The sequence below is a fragment of the Zootoca vivipara genome, chromosome 12 (assembly GCF_965207765.1).
Source record: "Zootoca vivipara chromosome 12, rZooViv2.hap1.1, whole genome shotgun sequence".
Classification (NCBI taxonomy): Eukaryota; Metazoa; Chordata; class Lepidosauria; order Squamata; family Lacertidae; genus Zootoca; species Zootoca vivipara.
In genome coordinates this window covers 30,413,300-30,433,173 of record NC_142595.1, presented here as the reverse complement: position 1 = coordinate 30,433,173, position 19,874 = coordinate 30,413,300, and the positions used below count along the sequence as shown (strand labels likewise).

Here is a 19,874-nt window from a genome sequence, read left to right as displayed (position 1 = left end):
GAAACAGAAGAGGAATCCTTGCCTGGGTCTCACTGTGCATGCATCATGAGAAAGATAGTATAATTAAAGTAGACAGCAGCAGCAATTCACGATGAGAGAGAGCCTTAGACTGTAAACTTTGAAGGTGGTCTATTGCTTCTGTTTTTTTGGCAGTGGCTCTGGGCTGTTAGTGCTGTGCTATTCAGAGAAAGAGGGAGCTAATATTTAGCAACAAATAGAAGTCAGCAATATACTTCCACCATCGCATTCATCTGCCTCTCTCAGTGCTTCTTTAAATAACCTTTTCCTCTAACATGCACCTGTGAAGCAAAAGGAGCTGTGAATCTGACAGAGGAGAGATTGTGATGGATCTCTCATACTGGCATGAAATGAGAGGAGACAGCTTCTAGGAGCCACAGGTGAGAACTGAGTGCATGGTGGGGACCAAAAGTGGAGAAACTACCCCAGAAATTAGCATGATGTGTTCCCCCACCAGATGTACTCCCCCTCTCTGAACAACTTCTTCTACTGTTCTTTTAAACCCTGTAAACAGTATGGGATTTATGCTGTTTCTTTCCGAAGCTGATATATTGCATGTTAGACTGATGAGGCAAGAATGGGAACAGAGATAATGGCTAGTGAGTCAGGAGTTTGAGGAATCACCTGCAGCTTAGGACAATATGGTAAAGTAAACTCACAAGAATTGTATTGACTTGCATCCTCAAGATAAATACAGTAAAATGAATAAGTTTCCAGAAGAAATGTTTCGACTCCTTCCATTCTCCCTGTATTAGTCTGGGACCCTTGAGAAGCCACTTTGTGGAAGGGGCTCCTCACAACATGGGCCCCACGCCTTTGCAATTTTATTTATATATGGCACTTTTGCCTTTGAAAAGATCTCAGGGTGGCCAACATATGGTTCAATGACACTCTGCCATCCAGGTAGTGTTAATAGCGAAACTAGTTTAGCTTCAGGGTATTTTCCGAGCACCAAAACACAACAGGAATTCTATCAACCTGATGTCTGAGTATTGTTTTAAAGACTAAAGTCTGAAACCAGGGAAGTGTGAGGAGATCTGTGCCTGTACAGTAGGGCTTTCCTAGGTTGGTTATCTCACTGCAAACCCCCTCACTCTCTGTACTGAAGGACCCTTAGAAATGCAATGTGAAGAGACTCAAGTTGGCTGCAGGTGGTTGGGGGACCTATTAGTGGAGATGCCTTTCTGTTGGTGCAAAATTTGTTTGGGTCCAGTAAAAAAACTACATGGGGAAAACTGAAATTGTGATATTCATTTTACAAAAAGTATCATGAGGTAAAGGGACCCCTGACCATTAGGTCCGGTTGTGGATGACTCCGGGGTTGCTGTGCTCATCTCGCTTTACTGGCTGAGGGAGCCGGTGTACAGCTTCCAGGTCATGTGGCCAGCATGGCAGTAAATATAATTCTAACATTAATGAAAAAAAACAAGACTTTAGAATGAACACACATTGTTTTATGTGCACGGAATCATTATTTTTCCTGCTGTTCCTTCAGCAGCCAAAATCTTATAGATATAATGTCCAGCATAACCGTCATTGACAATTTTCTATTACTGGAAATTTCGGGGATGAAGAATGACAAATTTTGCACTTTGTGATCTTCTTAGGAGTATACCTGACTATTCTGATGTTGCTGTTTTGTAGTGAGAAAACACTTTAAATAAATGCAGTATCGAATGTTCAGACAATATAAGTTACTATCCATGAAGATTAATGGTATTCCCCCCCATTCTATAGGTTTTGATTCCTGGCTTCTGATGACTAGTAATCTGTGCTACCTCTTGAGCATGAGGGAGAAGTAATGTCTAATATAACAATTATCAATTATTTCCTGCTTCTGGGATTTTCTAACCAACGAGAGTTTCAACTTTTACAGTTTGCAGTCTTCTCAGCAATGTATCTGGTTATCCTTACAGGAAATCTCATTCTCATAATTCTAGTAGCCCTCAACACCAACCTTCAGACCCCAATGTATTTCTTCCTTGTCAATTTATCGATAGGAGAACTTGGCTCCACCTCTGTCATTATTCCCAAATCAATGGCCAATGCGCTCATGAACTCAACATTGATTTCATATTCTGAATGTGTGACACAAATGCTTTTCTTTGTTTTTTTCCTGTCGTCGGATGTGTTCCTCCTCACGGTCATGGCCTATGACCGATATGTGGCCATCTGCCACCCACTGCATTATGCGTCTATGATGAAGTGGGGAAGATGCATCCAACTGGCAGGTGGATCATGGATGGCGGGTTTGCTTAATGCTGCTGTGCATACTGGCACTATTTTTTCACTGCCCTTCTGTTCCAACGTCATCCATCAGTTCTTTTGTGAAATCCCACACCTAATGAAGATCTCATGCGCTGATTCATACCTCAATGAAATTTGGACACTCCTCTTCAGTTGCGCATTAGGTATTGGCTGCTTTGTGTTCATCGTCTTGACCTATGTGCAGATCTTCAGCACAGTGTTGAGCATGCCGTCCATGGCAAACAGGCAAAAAGCCTTCTCCACTTGCATTCCCCATCTCATTGTTCTCTCTGTCTTAGTTGGCACCATTCTTTTTACTTATCTCATGCCAGCCTCCATCTCTTCATACAAGCTGGACCAGATGCTTGCTGTGATATATTCTGTGGTTCCTCCAATGATGAACCCAGTAATCTACAGCATGAGGAATAAGGATGTCAAAGCTGCCCTGGGGAAGCTGTTTTACTGGAAGATTTCAGGCAAGAACACAATGCTTCCTTTTCACTGATAACCCTGCTGCTTACTTGTGTTAAATTATGGAAGAATTTAACATAAAACTTATATCATTTCCCACTTTATTTTCACTGTATTGCATTTTAGCATTGCATAATATATTGAATTCAAATTGTGAGTTATTATCAATATCACTGGGAATGTAAAATGTTTGTGTGGTAAAAGGGGTATCTGACGCCGGTAAGAATTCATAAAATGTACAAAACTAGAGACAACCTCTGCTGGAGATGTAAAAAGGAAGTGGGGACATTTGTGCATATATGGTGGCACTGCGAGAAAGTTAAAATATTCTGGAATGGGATATTGGAAGAGATCAAAAAGATATGTAAATATAATATTAAAAAGTGTCCAGAGTCCTTTTTGTTAGGGATAATGGGGGAAGACATAATTAAACAGGATGAAAAAATCTTTTTATATGCAGTGGCAGCAGCAAGAATCCTACTTGCCAAATATTGGAAAAAAGAAGAAATCCCAAAAATTGAAGAATGGCAAGATAAATTATTAAATTTCATGGAATTGGACAAATTAACAAATGCAATTAGAGGGGGGGAGTAATAAAAAATTCATTCAAAGCTGGGAAAAATGTGGAGATTATTTCAAAAAGCAGTGCCCCATGATAAAAACTTGGATTTACTTTTAACATCTCACACTAACTAAAGGTGAAAATCTAAGCGATGCAGTGTAAAAAGGTATGAATGTTTCAGCCCGGGAAGAAGACAAGCGGAAGTCAACTTACAGAGGAGAAAGAATATGTTAGATTTAATTGTATATTAAATATAGAGGAACCAGAAGAGAAGAATGAGATAATAATTTTTCTTATGTGATTCGTGTTTTATTTGTGAATATGTTTCATTTGTATTATTGTTTTATACTGTTATATTTTCTTTTATATTTTTCTTGTATTTTAATCTTAATAAAGTTTTCAAAAAAATAATAATGTTTGTGTGGTATGCATGGTAAGTCCTACTTAGAACTGACAGCTTGAAAGTAATAAACATAAGTTGAGGTGATTGATTTTAATTAGTTACTCCAAATAAAACTGAGCTGAACACAACCATAACTCTGCTTCAGTGTAGTTTTCCCCCTTCATCACTAAAAGTGGAAGAAATATTTCCATATTGGACAAGCATTTTTTCCTGGGACAACACTTTCATGCAAAAGCCACTTGTTATTGTTTTCTGATTTATTTATTTTTTGGGGGAAATTTCAATATTATTTTAAATAAATAGAAATATAATACATAACCTTTGAGTCTATGCTGCCCTTGGGGTAGGTATCCTTGTTGCTCTACCTAGTTATATAGTTTTCAAATTGTTTTCAGAAAGTTCACAGAAGAACAAATTTATGGTGACATCATCATTATCAACAACAGCAGCAGCAGCAGCAGCAACAACAACAGGACGGGCTTCACAAGGACTGCGGCTGCTGCTCAGCAGAGAGGGCTCCTCCTTTAAATTGTTTTTATTTTTATCTGTGGCTTTTTAAATTATGGGGTTTTGTGTGTGTGTGTGTTTTTCTCTGTTGGGGGTGGGATGGACATTTGGGTGGGACTGAGAATTGGTTTAGTTTTAGTGTAATTGTAAAATGTTTTTCTTATTATTATTAGTTTCTATTATTATTATTATTATTATTATTATTATTATTATTATTATTATTATGTATAGTTTGTGTTTGCTTTTAAGGGGAGAGGGTCAGGGCTGTCTGGGAGTGGGCCGCAGCCAACAGAATGGCTGGGGCAGGTTCCACGGGGGTGGGGTGGGGGTGCACTGGGACATCCGATCACAGTGATCAAGGTTAGGAGGAGGAGCTATGCTAAGACCAGACCATGTCATTACCGAGGAGGCGGGTTTAATTGTTGTTTGAAGACTATCCCTGCCTCCAGGTCTGGCCTTGACCAGAAGGATGCTGGAATCAATGACTTGATTGGGGATGGAGGACTTGACCTGGCGTGTGTAACAGGGACTTGGTTGAATGAAGCAGATGGGCCTGTTCTTGCCACCACTTGTCCACCAAGTTTCTATTAGGCACAGAAACCCATATCATATGAGCTGGGAAGGGGGATTGCAGTGATTTTTATGAAGTCATTAGTTTGCACCAGGCATCCTATTGGGAAGACCCAGTTTTCTGAGTGCATGTTCTGGAAGATGGGCAATAGGGGCAGTACAGGATTACTTTTGGTGTACCAACCTCCACACTGCACAAAGGATTCCCTGCCTGGGCTGCTTCAGGTTGTGGCAGATGTTCTCCTGGAGACACCTAGTTTGGTTGTCCTAGGAGATTTCAACATCTATGTCAACACAACCCTACAAGGGGCACCTCAGGATTTTGTGGAAAGCATGCCTTCCAAGGGGCTGTTCCTGAATAAGTTTGGCCCAACTCATAGTCACAGACATGCCTTAGACCTGGTGTTCACCTCTATGGATGTGGGTGATCTGACACTAAATAAAAACAAAACAAAAGAAGTGCCATGGTCAGATCACTTCTTGGTGCAACTGGACTTCTCCACGACCCTTCTCCTCTGCAGGGAGGTGGGCCCGATTCAGATGGTCTGCCTCTACCACTTAATGGGTCCAAATGGTTTCTAGAGAGTGGTAGGGGATGTTTTATCCCATGTTAATAGCCTTTCAGCTGATTCCCTGGTGGCCCACTGGAATGTGGAGTTAACCAGGGCTATCGACTGCCTGGCTCTGAAGCGCCCTCTCTGATTGCATGGAGCCTGGACAGCTCCATGGTTTTCCCCAGAGCTGAGGGCAATAAAACAATTGCTGAGACGGCTAGAACGTCGGTGGCAGAAAATTCATTCTTAATCAGACTGGACACAGGTTACAGCTCAACATTGAACCTACCAAGTGGCGATAACAATGGCAAAGAGGATCTTCTTCACTGCCTCTATTGTATCTGCAGAAAAGAGCAGCAGGAGGCTCTTTCAGGTGGTTCACAATTTAACAGAACCACCTTTGCCACCAGGGCCTGGTAAGGACCCCAAGATCTCCTGCAATGATTTTGCAAAGATTTTTGCAGATAAAGTTGCTCAGATTTGGAAAGAGGTACAGTGGTATCTCTACTTACGAATTTAATGCACATTCATAAGTCGAAAAAAATGGTAAGTCGAATCCCATAGGAATGCATTGGGAGAAAAAAATTGTAAGTCAAAGCAACCCTATCTAAAAATTCGTAAGTAGAAAAAATCCTATCTAAACTGCATTCAAGATGGCGGACGGAGCTCCGTTCGTAAGTAGAAACATTTGTAAGTAGAGTTATTCGTAAGTAGAGGTACCACTGTACACCCCACCATGTGAGCAGGGCCGGGGCGGAAAAGTGCTAGAGTTCTGTCTAGTCAAGTTGTGTGGGATCAATTCCAATCTGTTACCTCCGAGGATGTGGACAGGCTGCTTGGACGAGTGAAGCCAACCACCTGTCTCCTTGATCCTTGCCCATCCTGGCTCATAAAAGCGAGCCAGGAAGGGTTGGGCAATAGACTCCATGGGGTGAGGAATTCTTGCCTCTATGAGGGAGACTTCCCAGACCCGCTGACAGAGGTGGCAAGGTGATTGAGCGGGTGGTTGATGAACAACTCCAGACATGCCTGGAGGATGCGGACCATTTGGATCCCTTCCAGTCGGGATTCAGGCCTCATCATGGGACTCAAACTGTCTTGGTCATGCTGGTTGATGATCTCTGGCAGGCTAGGGACAAATGTGAAAGTGGTTTCCTAGTTCTGCTGGCTCTCTCAGCAGCCTTTGATACCATTAATTATAACATCCTTCTGGACCGTCTAGAGGACCTGGAAGCTGGGGGCACCATTATATGGTGGTTCCGCTCCTTCCTCCTGGGCCATGTCCAGAAAATAGGGGGGTGAGTGTTTAGACCCCATGGCTCTCACTTGTGGGGTGTCAAAGGGTTCCGTCCTCTCCCCATGCTTTTTAACATTCATATGAAGCTGCTGGGAGAGATCATCAGGGGGTTTGGGCTGGGTGTTCATCAGTATGCGGATGATACCCAGCTCTACCTCTCTTTTAAATCAGAACCAGTGAAAGTGGTGAAGGTCCTGTGTGAGTGCCTGGAGGCAGTTGGAGAATGGATGGCGGCTAACGGATTGAGGTTGAATTCTGACAAGACAGAAGTACTGTTTTGGGGTGACAGGGGGCAGGTGGGTGTGGAGGACTCCCTGGTCCTGAATGGGGTAACTGTGCCTCTGAAGGATCACGTGTGCAGCCTGGGAGTCATTTTGGACTCACAGCTGTCCATGGAGGTGCAGGTCAATTCTGTGTCCAGGGCAGCTGTCCACCAGCTCCACCTGGTACGCAGGCTGAGACCCTACCTGCCCGCAGACTGTCTCACCAGAGTGGTGCATGCTCTGGTTATCTCCCACTTGGACTACTGCAATGCGCTCTACGTGGGGCTAGCTTTGAAGGTGAACTGGAAACTGCAACTAATCCAGAATGTGGCAGCTAAACTGATTACTGGGAGTGGTCGCCAAGAGCATATAACAACGGTCCTGAAAGACCTACATTGGCTCCCAGTACGTTTCCGAACACAATTCAAAGTGTTGATGCTGACCCAGTATACCCAGTATACCTGAAGGAGTATCTCCACCCCCACTGTTCAGCCTGGACACTGAGGTCCAGTTCTGAGGGCCTTCTGGTGGTTCCCTCCCTGCAAGTGAGGTTACAGGGAACTAGGCAGAGGGCCTTCTCAGTAGTGGCACCCACCCTGCGGAACGCTCTGCCATCAGATGTCAAGGAAATAAACTAGTACCTGACTTTTAGATCTGAAGGCAGCCCTGTTTGATGTTTTATTGTGTTTTCAATTTTTAACAACAACAACTTATTATTTATACCCTGCCCATCTGGCTGTGTTTCCCCAGCCACTCTGGGTGACTTACAGCACAATGCAAGAATAAGGGCCTTGTATGATGAAAAATGCTTCAAAGGGGGCATGCAAGAGTGACACTGTTTTGTCTCTAGGGCTTTGCTGAAGAGTTGCACAGAACCTTCAGGTAGTTAATCCCTAGGAATCATTCTTACTCTTCATATCCCTTTTCTCACACCTTTTAGCACTTCTGGTTCTGCTTGTACCCAGCAGGGCACACATCTTATGCTTTCACAACGACAGGTTGCTTCCTTCAAACCTCAAAGAAATAGGAATTTAATGTAAGTACATGAAGTAAATATAGACATTCTTTTGCTGCCCTGAATAATGAATGGTAGATAAAAGGATGATTGAAGGAGTGGATGGATGGAAAAAGTGATAAATATCATGTTATATGGCAAGTTAAGATTCAGGGAGAAGTTCCAGCATCCAGCTGGAAAATATTTGTAGGGAAAGACAGATTTAAAACTGTTATCAAACCTCTCTCTTTCTTTCTCTCTTTCTCTATGGTTTCCTTTGCCTCAGTATTTAATTTTACTTCTGCATTTCTGTACATGTCTATTTCTGATCCCCTGTGAACCCCTCCCTGACTTCTAATCAATCCATATCCACTCTATGCATCAATGTATTGTGTGAATCTAATCCCTTTGTGATCCCCCCAACATGCACTTTGATCTTCTTCTGACATAAGTGCATTTAGCCGACACTGTATTTTCACTCCTTTGTGAGTGCCTGTTTCCAGCAGGCATGTTATTTGAGGGGTTTGCAAACTGCAGCCAAGCAGACATCATGCTCCATGTGACATTTACCATGCAAATTCCTTTCATGCCTCAGCATGGCCTCATGTATTGTGTAAATATTGTGGGGAGAGTAATGGCTAGCAAGACGTACTTCTGCTAAGCATGTTTTCCTTTCTTAGGCATCCTAAGCTATTTCTGACCAGCTCTCCATGGTGCGATAATTGCCAATTGACTATAGGCGAGAGTTCTGATACAGCAAGAACTAGTCGTTTATGTCTATTGAAATCGCAAGGCTTAAAACTGTCACAATTGAACTGGACTGTTGATTACACAGATTTTGTGACATTTTGGTTCACCCTGGCAGTTCCGTCACTGCAAGAAGCAAAGTTACAGGAAACCAGGCACATGGCTTCTTGGTAGTGGTGCCCACCCTGTGGAACACGCTCCCATCAGATGTCAAAGAAATAAACAACTATCTGACTTTTAGAAGACATCTGAAGGCAGCCCTGTTTAGAGAAGCTTTTAATATTTGATGAATTATTGTATTTTAATATTTTGCTTGAAACCGCCCAGAGTGGCTAGGGAAACCCAGCCAGATGGGTGGGGTATCTACAAACAATCTTCTTCTTCTTCTTCTTCTTCTTCTTCTTCTTCTTCTTCTTCTTCTTCTTCTTCTTCTTCTTCTTCTTCTTCTTCTTCTTCTTCTTCTTCTTCCCCTAGTATGGATTCTTCTCATGGCTAACTATGGCTACCTTTGCTTATTGTATAACTTTAGTTGGATCCTGGCTATAGTCTCTTTCATCCCAAACTGCACCCAAGTGAAGCAGAAACAATGGGAATTATTCAATGTTAGTTAGGCTGGCCTTATGTCCAGGAATTTCTGGACATGTTCTCTTTTGGGGGTCCTACATGCCCCCCCAGGGTAATTTTACACTTTAAAGCGAATGTCCCGGATTTCGGGTTTTTTGTGTGTGTGTGCTTGGGCATCTCTGGTTCAGGCAGGGATCTGATGCGGGCAACCTGGGCTCTGGCTCTGGCTCTGGCATGGCGGAGGCACTATGCGATGTCCAGATTTTTACCTCTGGAAATATGGCAACCCTAAGTTAGTCCTCTTCAGATTAGACGTGTTGAAATGCGTGGGATGACTAAATTAGGTGAATTAATTTCAGTGAGTCTGCTTTGAGTAATCCTTGGTTGAATATTTCCCATGTGTATTTAAACAAATGCTGATATGCAGCCTTTCATAGATCTCCCTGATTTAACAACATATTAGATAGAGTCAGTGTTTAATAGTGTGTGTGTGTGTGTGTGTGTGTGTTAGCCTTAAATCAGAGGCAGATGGTAGGAAAGAGAGATAGACTGTGGGTGCATATGAACAATGATGCTGGGTTAGAGCAGTGATGCTCGCAGCTCAGCATAATATCTCTCCTCTGCCACAAAGGAGCTTGATGCAGATGAGAAATGCATCAAGCTCCTTTGTTTCATTCCTTTGCCTCTTGTTTCATTCTAGCAGTCAAATCTCTACTGCTTCTGAATGCAAAGCAAACCATTCCTAGCTTTCAGGAAGTAACCCCACTTAACAGGGAATAAGCCCAATTGTCTTACTTCTGAGTAGATGTGGTGAGGGTTTTCAAACTGCTCTACACAAAGTGGAGATTTCAGGAAGAGGCGGTATGTGAAAATTGAGGGTCAAACTGTTTGCTATTTAGCTGTTCTGTTCTGCATAGGGTTTTTTTTTTATTACACAAATGGTGAGCATGCCGCAACGTCTACCTTACAGTTGTCCCTAAAAATATCACTAAGTTAGAATATCTATCTAGACCCTCCAAGTGTCCATATTTTCCAGGGACAGTCCTGGATTTAGAGAAGCTGTCCCAGTTTCTGATTTGATCCTGAAATGTTCTGTTTTTCCTTAGGATGTCCCTATATTCATTGGAGATTCATTCATTCATGGAGATAATGAACTATACAACCTTTAGAAGAGATCTGGAGGCAGCCCTGTATAGGGGAGTTATTTTTATGTTTACTGGTTTATTATGTTTTTATATATGTGGGAAGCTGTCCAGAGTGGTTGGGGCACCACAGTCAGATGGGCAAGTATACATAACAAATATATCAAAATAATAATAATAATAATAATAATAATAATAATAATAGAAGTCACTATTTTCAGTGGGAAATGTTGGAAGATATGTGTCTCTGAATGTTGTGGAAGAACATGAGTGGTACATTGTGCTTTTGACTTTCTTTTGGACATCCAATAGGTATTGAGTTGGCCATTGCTAGATACTGGATGGAACCATATTCTTGCACAAGCAACATTTTTATAATGGTCTCTCTTATTCCCCCAACAGACTGAGAAGACATGTCTAATGTAACCATCATAAGATATTTCCTGCTTCTGGGATTTTCGGACCAAAGGGAACTCCAGATCCTACACCTTGCAGTCTTCACAGCAATGTACATGGTGATTCTCATTGGAAACTTCCTCATCATCATTCTGGTAGCTAGAACTACCCACCTTCAGACCCCAATGTATTTCTTCCTTGTCAACTTATCAGTTGTTGACCTTGGATCCACGAGTGTCACCATTCCCAGATCAATAGCTAATGCCCTGATGAACACAACACATATTTCTTATTCTGAATGTGTGGCACAAATGCTTTTCTTTCTCTTCTTCATGTCATCAGACATTTTCCTCCTCACTGTCATGGCCTATGACCGGTATGTGGCCATCTGTCACCCACTGCACTATACCTCTGTGATGAAGTGGGGAAGGTGTATTCAGCTGGCAGGTGGGGCATGGGCAGCAGGCTTCCTTAATGCTGCTCTGCACACAGGTACCATTTTTTCACTGCCCTTCTGCTCCAACATCATCTCTCAGTTCTTTTGTGAAATCCCACACCTGATGAAGATATCCTGCTCTGATCCGCACTTCAGTGAAATGTGGGCCCTTCTCTTTAGTTCAGCCTTAGGTCTTGGCTGCTTTGTGCTCATTGTCACATCCTATGTTCAGATCTTTACCACAGTGCTGAGAATGTCCTCCAAGGCAAGCAGGCAGAAAGCCTTCTCTACTTGCATCCCCCACCTCACTGTTGTTTCTCTCTTACTTAGTACAGGTATCTTCTCCTATGTTATGCCACCCTCCAGCCCTTCATATAATCTGGATGAAGTGCTTGCTGTGATATACTCAGTGGTTCCTCCAATGATGAACCCGGTAATTTACAGCATGAGGAATAAGGATGTCAAAACTGCCCTGTGGAAGCTGTTTTACCAGAAGCTTCCAAACAATAAATCAGTTTCATAGTTTAAAAACAACCACCAGCCACCTCCAAATGTGATCTGAGGTGTTTGCCATTTCTTCACCTGCTTAAAATATCAAAAGGAATGTTACTGTTCACATTATTTAAACAGGGAATACTTTGCCAAGGGTTGCCTATTATGCTTGCTTACAAACTTGGCTCCCTGCATCCATACTTAGCCCTGGATTTTGGGATGCGGGAGGAGGCATGTATCCAGAAAAAAATAATCAACAGGTGCAACAGCTTTCTCAGTCACATGCTTCATGTAGCCATGATGAATTTTTGCCTGAATACATCTGTTGAAGGCACTCTGCTTCCCTGCCACAGCCACAACTGTGGAAAATATCCAGGCAAAAATACTTGCCTGGATATCCCAATCCCTTGCTACAGATGTATATGGTGAATTTCTGCCTGAGACATCTGTAGAAGGCATATTACTTCCACCAAATGTCACCTACTACAGTAAGTGGGCAGACACGCAACAGGTTCATTCTGAAATTTTAAATACTTCAAGCAAGCAAACAAGCAAGCAAACATTAAAAGTTGAAGCCATCTGGAAAGGAGGTAAAGAAAGGTAGTCTGAATGGATGAACTGGGGATTTTTCACCTTTGGGCTAAGGCTGTTTCCCCTTCTTAGGGGGGCAGTGTTGCGAGTAGGTCAGGTGCTCTCCCTGTGTACAGTGGGGCTGTGGCATTTTCCCCACGCCATAGGGGAGTCCCGGCCCCATCATGCCTACAGCCGTTCAATCTGGTTGGCTGGGGGGGCATGGCTTGGCTTGGCTCATTTAACAGCCTCACAGGAGCTCTCCCTTCTTGTTCCTGAAGCTCCTCCTAGAACAATATCCAAACAAGGAGGCAGCTAAATTTTTTGGGGGGGGGGATGGGCTTCTCCCAGCACTTTAGGATCCCAGTATCATTCCCTCCTAACTCCACGGACACACCCACCCAAAAATCTGTGAGGGAAAGCCAGATGTTGCTAAAAAGAAAATAGCCAAGGGAATTGCAGCTGGTCGGGTGACTGGCCACTTTACATTCACCCCATCCCCAGTTTACACATTTCCCCATTGGGTATTGTGCCTAAAAAAGGCGCAGGTTGCAAGATTCACAATTTGTCATATCCCAAAGGGGGCTCAGTTAATGATGCTATTCCATCCGAGCTTTGCTCGGTGAAGTATGCCTCCTTTGATCATGCCATAAAGCTCATTCGGACCTTTGGTCAGGGGGCACTGTTCGTCAGGTGTGACATCGAGTCAGCCTTCTGCCTGCTACCTGGGGTGTGCAGTTAAGACTTTAAACATCCAGTCAGCTGCTATTTTCTTTTCTTTTTTTAGTAAATCCATTTATTCCATAGATCCCTACGCAGAATTTGTCGTCCGTAGGGCAATTGAGGGGTGGCACACATTTCAACCACCAAGCGGAGAGGGTAGAAGGCCTATCACGTCCAACTTTCTTTATCAAATACACAGGAGGTTAAGAGTAATTTGCTAGTCAAAATATGAATCTTGCTTATTCTCTGCTGCTTATGCTATTGCTTTCTTTGACGCCCTAAGGGTGGGCGAGGTTGTCAATGAGAGGGAGCCAGGTTGCGCCTCCAGGGTGCTATGTTTGGAAGACATAAATCTGTCCAGCACAGAGTTAGTGGTCTGCATTCATCTGTCAAAACTGACCAGAGTGGGAAAGGTGCCCTTATCAGATTCTCAGCATCGGAGCAGAAGGGTCCTTGTCCTGTTAAAGATACCAGGAGATATCCTGGTCCAGGCCCATTCCTGATACATCAGGATGGATCCCGCCTTGCCTGGCATCAGTTTACATGTGTGATGCGTAAGGCCATTGAAGCCTGTGGACTCCCGGCTAGTGAATATGCTGCACACTCCTTTAGGATTGGAGCCACCATGGTGGCTGCTCATCTGGGTCTGCCAATGGACAGAATCAAAGACATGGGTCATTGGAGAGCGGATGTGTTATGTATTAGTGTATATAGTTTTCCCTCAGGTCCTTGAGAGTTGTTTTAGGAGGGAACTTTAGGAGGGAACTTTGAATTATGTTTGATACATTGTTTGAGCCAGCCTCTATAAAAGCAGGCCAGCTCGGCAATGCGGTTCTGTTCTGGCTTCTGAATAAAGAGCTTCTTGAAGAATTGCTGTGTTGTCTACCCACTATTTAATAGGATGCTTACATGGAGTATATTCGCAATAATTTGTAACTTGTTATTGTCACTTCTAACCACACGTTGTCACTTCTTTACTCTCAGGTGCTATTGGGACTCATATTTGCATCTAGGGTCACAGCATTGTCCCCTGGGCCTCTGTGTGTGCAATTGACAGCAGTTTGGGGTGCAGGTTTGGATTGCCCGAAAACGTCAGAGTTTCCTGGATCTCAAGGCATGGAATGTGATGGGGAAAGTTTTTGCCAATCATAAAATCCAGAGCTGCTTTGCTTGGCCCTCCCAACGCTCTGATAGTGCAGCTGGGGGAGAATGACTTGGCCTTTAGGCTTGGACTTGACGTGGAACATAAAAAGGGACTTTGATGGGTTGGCTGCATCATATCCCAACATGACTTTGATTTGGTCGCTTCTACTAGAGAGGCATGTGTGGTGTAACAGCCTCCACCCAGCCGCAATTAACAAGGCCAGGAAACTTGTGAATCAAGCGGTGGCACTGAAAGTGCAGATGCTGAAGGGCCCCGCTATTGTGTTCAGCAATGAGGCCTTGTTCTGTGATGATGGCGTTCATCTTTCTGATCGTGGAAATGATGTTTGGTTGGCCGATGTCATTGAGGGCATTAGGTGTTGGTGAGGGTATTGGTGGCAAGCCATTTTAGCTCAGCTGGCGGTTAAGCATTGGAGAATCTTGGCTTATGGGAGGGGAGGTTGTGACCATCACCTGCCCCTCCTCTTTTAAGGGTATTCTATTAAAGGAATCTCTGTGTGTGTGTGGTTGTTTACCCTCGCTAGATTCAATGTGCTGCCATCTCCCTCCCTCATTTCAAAAGATAGATTAAAGGATTCCACCCAAGGCCTGAAACTGCCAAAATTGTGACATTTTGCTATGGGGAAGGCAAAACCTGCCAATGCAGGAAAATTCCTTTCCGGCCCTTCAACAGTGACCATGACATAGCAGCTCCCACGTACCTGTGGAGAAGAGGTTAATCTGCAAAAGAAGGCTTAACTGAGGGAGGGCAGGGTGGGAGAAGCTCTGGAGCCAACTGACGTTTCACAGGTAAGATTCACCTTCCATTGTGGTCCCTCCCCCTACCTTGCCGATCCCCTGGCAACGCCTCTCCACATGAGATGTCTGAGCAGAGTGTGGGAATGGAAGACTGTCTTATCTCTTCCGTCTGATCGTATTATTGTACTGTACTTTCATTTTCACAGTCTGCAATAGCTGTTCTGCCAGAGCTTGAAGAACACAGACGTGATTATGGATTGTCTGTTATAGAATGTAAATAAAACGTAGTTTAGATCTACGGATGCTTCTTTCTTCTTGCTGTGTGATGCTAGAAGACTTGTGTGCACTTTTAATATGGAAAGTGTCACAGAGAGGCACTCTGGAGTGAAGGGACATGCTATTCCAGAGAGGTGCCTACCAGGAGATGCTCAGAGGTCCTGGGGGGACCAAGAGCATTGCCGACAGATGTAACCCTCCTTGCTACTATATCTAAACATAATAATGTGCAGATTTAGTTGTCATGAGATATGGTGAATTTAACACAGTTTTTATAAATGATTAGGCAATTCAGAGAAGGAATGATCTCTCAATAGCGACTAGTAATGATGTCCATACACAACTTGCAAGTTCAGATACCTTCAAGTACAGTGGTACCTCGCTAGACGGATGCCTCATGAAACGAAAAAATCGCAAGACGAAAACGTTTTGCAATTTTTTGGCAGACTTGCAAGATGACGTTTTCTATGGCTGTGCCATAGAAAACCTCGCAAGACGAAGCAGGGCAGGGGCGCAGCGAGGAGGAGAAAGTCCAGGGATGGCCCATTAAGGAGACCGAGCCTCCTCTGGGGAGCCTGCCCGCCTCACGCTTCCGCCGCCGCCATCACCCAGCTTCCGGAGGGACATGGCGATTGGCAGCGCCTCACCGAAACGGCCGCTGGCAGCCGAGCAGCAGCCAGATCCCCCCCTCACTCTCGCCTTAAGCCGCCGTGCAGAGGGAGTGGAGCCCCTTCTTGGCTGGTTGCACAGGAAAGCTGCGCCCAACGGGAGAGCGCGAATGGGAGAGGCCAACCAGACAGCCGGGCTGTCTGTCTGGTTGGGCGCGAGGTTCCGGCTGCTGGGGAAGGAGGGAGGGAGCCTCTCCCTGGCCCTCCTCCTGCTTCTCCCTCCCCAGAGCCTTAAAACTTCCCGAGCGGCCGTGGCGCTTGGGGGCAATGCTGCTGCTGTGGCTGTTCCTGGGCTCGGCGGGTGAGTCGGGGTTTGTGAGTGCTGGATTGTGCCTTAAGCTGCTTTGCTATGGCACCATTTCATTGAAAGGAGAGCTTTTTTTTGCCCATAGGAATGCATTAATTAAATTTCAATGCATTCCTATGGGAAACTGTGCTTCACAAGACAAATTTTTTGCAATACAAAATGACTCGTGGAACGAATTAATTTCGTCTTGCGAGGTACCACTGTACCAGTTGTATGAATGAGTTCTGCTTATGGGTTTCCAAAAACATCTGGTTGTCTGGTATGGAAAATTGGAAGCTGGCCTAAATAGACCTTTGGTTGCATCCACATAAAATCTTATTTTGCTCTTATATTCTCTTGAGGGGAAGGATATTTCTGATGCTATTACCCCAAGTTACTTTAATGCATGTGTGTGGGTATTGAAACTAATTGGTTATTAAAATTTTCTTGGTGTTCCATAGTATCTTTGATTCTTTGTGGGTGTACAACAATTTACCTAATGATGAAGGAAAATCTTCCATTCCTTAGAATAATGCTAAAGAGCTGGCATTGCATCAGCCTCTGCTACAATTCAACTATTACATTTGTTCCCTTGGGTGGGTGACTTAAACATTGCTTCCCTATTCCATGTGGGGATGTTTAGAAATTCAAAGAGGAGCTCTCTGGGTCTCACTGAATATTGACAACTGGAAAATGCAATGCAACATAGCCTTAGATTGCAAACTTTGAAAGTAGGCTGCTGTAGTCAGAAAAGTCAGCAATGTAGCCACTCTGTGCCATTAATGCTGAGCTATTCAGGGAAACAGGGAGTAAAACTTTAGACAACAACATAATTCAGGTAGATAGGGGACATCACATGAGCCTGCCTCTTTTACTGCTGTTAAATGAAACAAGTTCTTTCTCCAAGACACACCTGTCAACCCAAGATGAGCTGCTGTGATCTGACAGAAGAAAAAGTGAGGAGCCACTATGTGAAAGAACTATGGCAAATCTGAGGGGGAAATGGAAAATATACACCTGATTTGCTCACACTTTACTGAGTGAAAGACTAAAAGGGAGAGTCAGAAAAAGGGAGAGACACCTAGACCAACCAAGGTAAATAGAAACCGTTCTGCCGATAAAGCATTTGAAGCAGAATTGCCAAAGAAATATATAGAAAAATACAGTACCCATTTTATCTGTGTCCTTCAATCTTTTGTCCTCAGATCTCCTTTCTCAATATTACTTTAATTCCATCCACTTAATTCCATTCCTTTTTTTTTGCTTTTCCCCACCTTTTTAAAATAAAATATATATCATTGCTATTATGTTGTTGTTTTCTTTTTAGAGGTGATTATCCCCTCATTTATACTGTATGTTCATTGTCCCCAATTCAGCTCTATCCGACTAGAATAGTGGCTTAATCATGCACCTTCTCTTATTTTCAATCTATTTCTTCTGAGATGGATAAATGATCTGAAGTTCAGAGAAGAAGCATCTATCCTTCTATCCTCCCCAATGTATACACTTGCAACCTCTGAAAAGCCTCTCTGGAAGTTTGGGGAGAAGGTTGCTAACAAATCAATGGCTGCTAGGGAGAGGCAGGGATGGGAAAATTCCTCTGGCAAAATGAAGTTATCATAGGATCCAAGGCATTATAATTTTATTTCTGACCAGTATGCCCCAGATTTACCCCCAAAGATCTCAGAGTGGTTATGGTTCCTTGGCACTCTTCCATCCTGGTAACATTCATGACCAAACCTGCTTAGCCTCAGGAATCGAGATGCAACACACACATTTTGGCTATTTTCTGAGCACCAGAACACAGAGTTGGAATTATACGAATCTGGACTGTGAGTTTTGCCTTAAAGACTAAATTTTTGACCCAGAGAATTGGGAATGAAACACTGGTTACATAGTGGGGCTTCTTCTCCCCATGACAAACCCCTGACATCTAAGGATGAAGGACAGTTAAGGAATGACATTGGATGGGCTTGGGGAACAAGCGTGCTACAGCTGTTTGGAGGAATCGCTAGAATCTGAGGGTGCTGTTTGTTAGAGGTGCCTTTCTGCTGGTGCAAAATACAAGCAAATGAACAAAAACAAACAAACTACAACCAGGAAATGGGGTTGGGGTTGGGGAAGTAGCAAATTACAGAGAGACATTTCGGAATTTATAACAAAGGCACCTTTTTCTATGTGCAAATGAATTAATCAAAACTTTTTCTCTTCTTCCAACAGTCAAAATATGATTGATGCCATTCTCAACATAACAATAATTGAAAATTTCATACTTCTAGGATTTTCTGAGGGTCGAGAACTGCAGATTTTACACTTTGTGATCTTCTTCGCAATGTACCTGACTGCCCTGGTGGGAAATCTTCTGATCATTACCCTGGTTGCTGTCAACAGTCATCTGCACACCCCAATGTATTTCTTTCTTGTCAATCTATCAATCCTTGATGTTGGCTCAATCTCCGTCATCATTCCCAAATCCATGGCAAATTCTCTCATGAACATAAGACTGATTTCATATTCACAGTGTGTTACTCAAACATTTCTCTTCATCCTTTTTGCATCATCAGACTTCTTCCTCCTCACTGTCATGGCCTATGACCGATATGTAGCTATCTGTCACCCTTTGCACTATGCATCTATGTTGAAATGGAGTAGCTGCATTCAAATGGCAGGTGGAGCATGGATGTTTGGTTTGTTCAATGCTGCTTTGCACACTGGCACTGTCTTTTCACTTCCCTTCTGCTCCAATGTCATTCATCAGTTCTTCTGTGAAATCCCACACCTGGTGAAAATCTCTTGCTCTGATTCATACCTCAGTGAAATTTGGGCTCTTCTATTTACTGCGGTGTTAAGTCTTGGTTGCTTTTCATTCATTGTCATGTCCTATGTGCAGATCTTTACTGCAGTGTTGAGAATGCCGTCTATGGCAAACAGGCAGAAAGCCTTCTCCACTTGCATTCCACACATCACAGTTGTCTCCATATTATTCATCACTTCTGTCTTCACCTACTTAATGCCAACCTCTAATTCTTCATACCATCTGGATGAAGTGCTTGCTGTGTTATATACTGTGGTGCCTCCACTGATGAACCCAATAATCTACAGCATGAGGAACAAAGATGTCAAAACTGCCTTGTGGAAGTTGCTGGGTTTTATTTTTGGTAGGAATAATAAAATGAGGCCTCCCATTCACCTATAAGCCTGTTTTTGTTTCATCTATTCTTGAGATGCAGGTTTTTTTTTTAAAGTACTGAGCTCACCTTACATAGCTTTTTCCTGTAATTTGTATTTTATTACTGTTCAGCCAATATTTTTTATTGTATTTGCATTATTGACAACATGTACTTGATTTATATTTGGTGGAAAGTTAGATTACAAACATAACATATAAATAAGAGTTTGTTTGTTTGTTTGTTTTCAGAAAATTTTTCCTCCCTTCATCGGCACAGGCACATACTTTCAGGGCTCAGCCACACCTTTGTTTCCCCTGCCACATTCTCCCAGCAAAATCCAATCTTTAGAGCTGATTTGGAACAAACAAACTGTGTATTCTGCAGATGGCTGTTTGTTCTTGTCTATTGCTAAAGAGGGTTTTCTGGGGGCCATGGCAAAATTGCTTGAGACAAGTGGAAAACCACTCAGAGGCAGGTGACAAGCAGATGTGTGGATGAGCCCTTTCTTCAATTTCTTTTGTTTTGTGCAGTGTGATAGTGGATATTTCTCAGTGAATGTTGTTTGTTATTCATTCCATACATTATTATTTGTCACGTATGTGGCACATGAGACGTA

The 19,874-nt window shown here is 43.2% G+C and overlaps 3 protein-coding genes across 3 annotated transcripts; all 3 read left to right on the top strand.

Annotated features, from left to right (window-relative positions):
- The first annotated feature begins 2,164 nt into the window (after positions 1-2,164).
- Positions 2,165-2,770, top strand: LOC118094694 (olfactory receptor 14C36-like). Its single transcript, XM_035135298.3, has one exon. The coding sequence runs from the start codon at positions 2,165-2,167 to the stop codon at positions 2,768-2,770; it is 606 nt and encodes a 201-aa protein (XP_034991189.2).
- Positions 2,771-10,752: 7,982 nt separating this feature from the next.
- On the top strand, positions 10,753-11,694 carry LOC118094695 (olfactory receptor 14I1-like). The gene has a single exon (XM_060281193.2). It carries the CDS (start codon positions 10,753-10,755, stop codon positions 11,692-11,694), a length of 942 nt encoding a protein of 313 aa, XP_060137176.1.
- A 6,978-nt stretch (positions 11,695-18,672) lies between these two features.
- Positions 18,673-19,284, top strand: LOC118094696 (olfactory receptor 14C36-like). Its single transcript, XM_035135299.3, has one exon. It carries the CDS (start codon positions 18,673-18,675, stop codon positions 19,282-19,284), a length of 612 nt encoding a protein of 203 aa, XP_034991190.3.
- Positions 19,285-19,874: the final 590 nt, after the last annotated feature.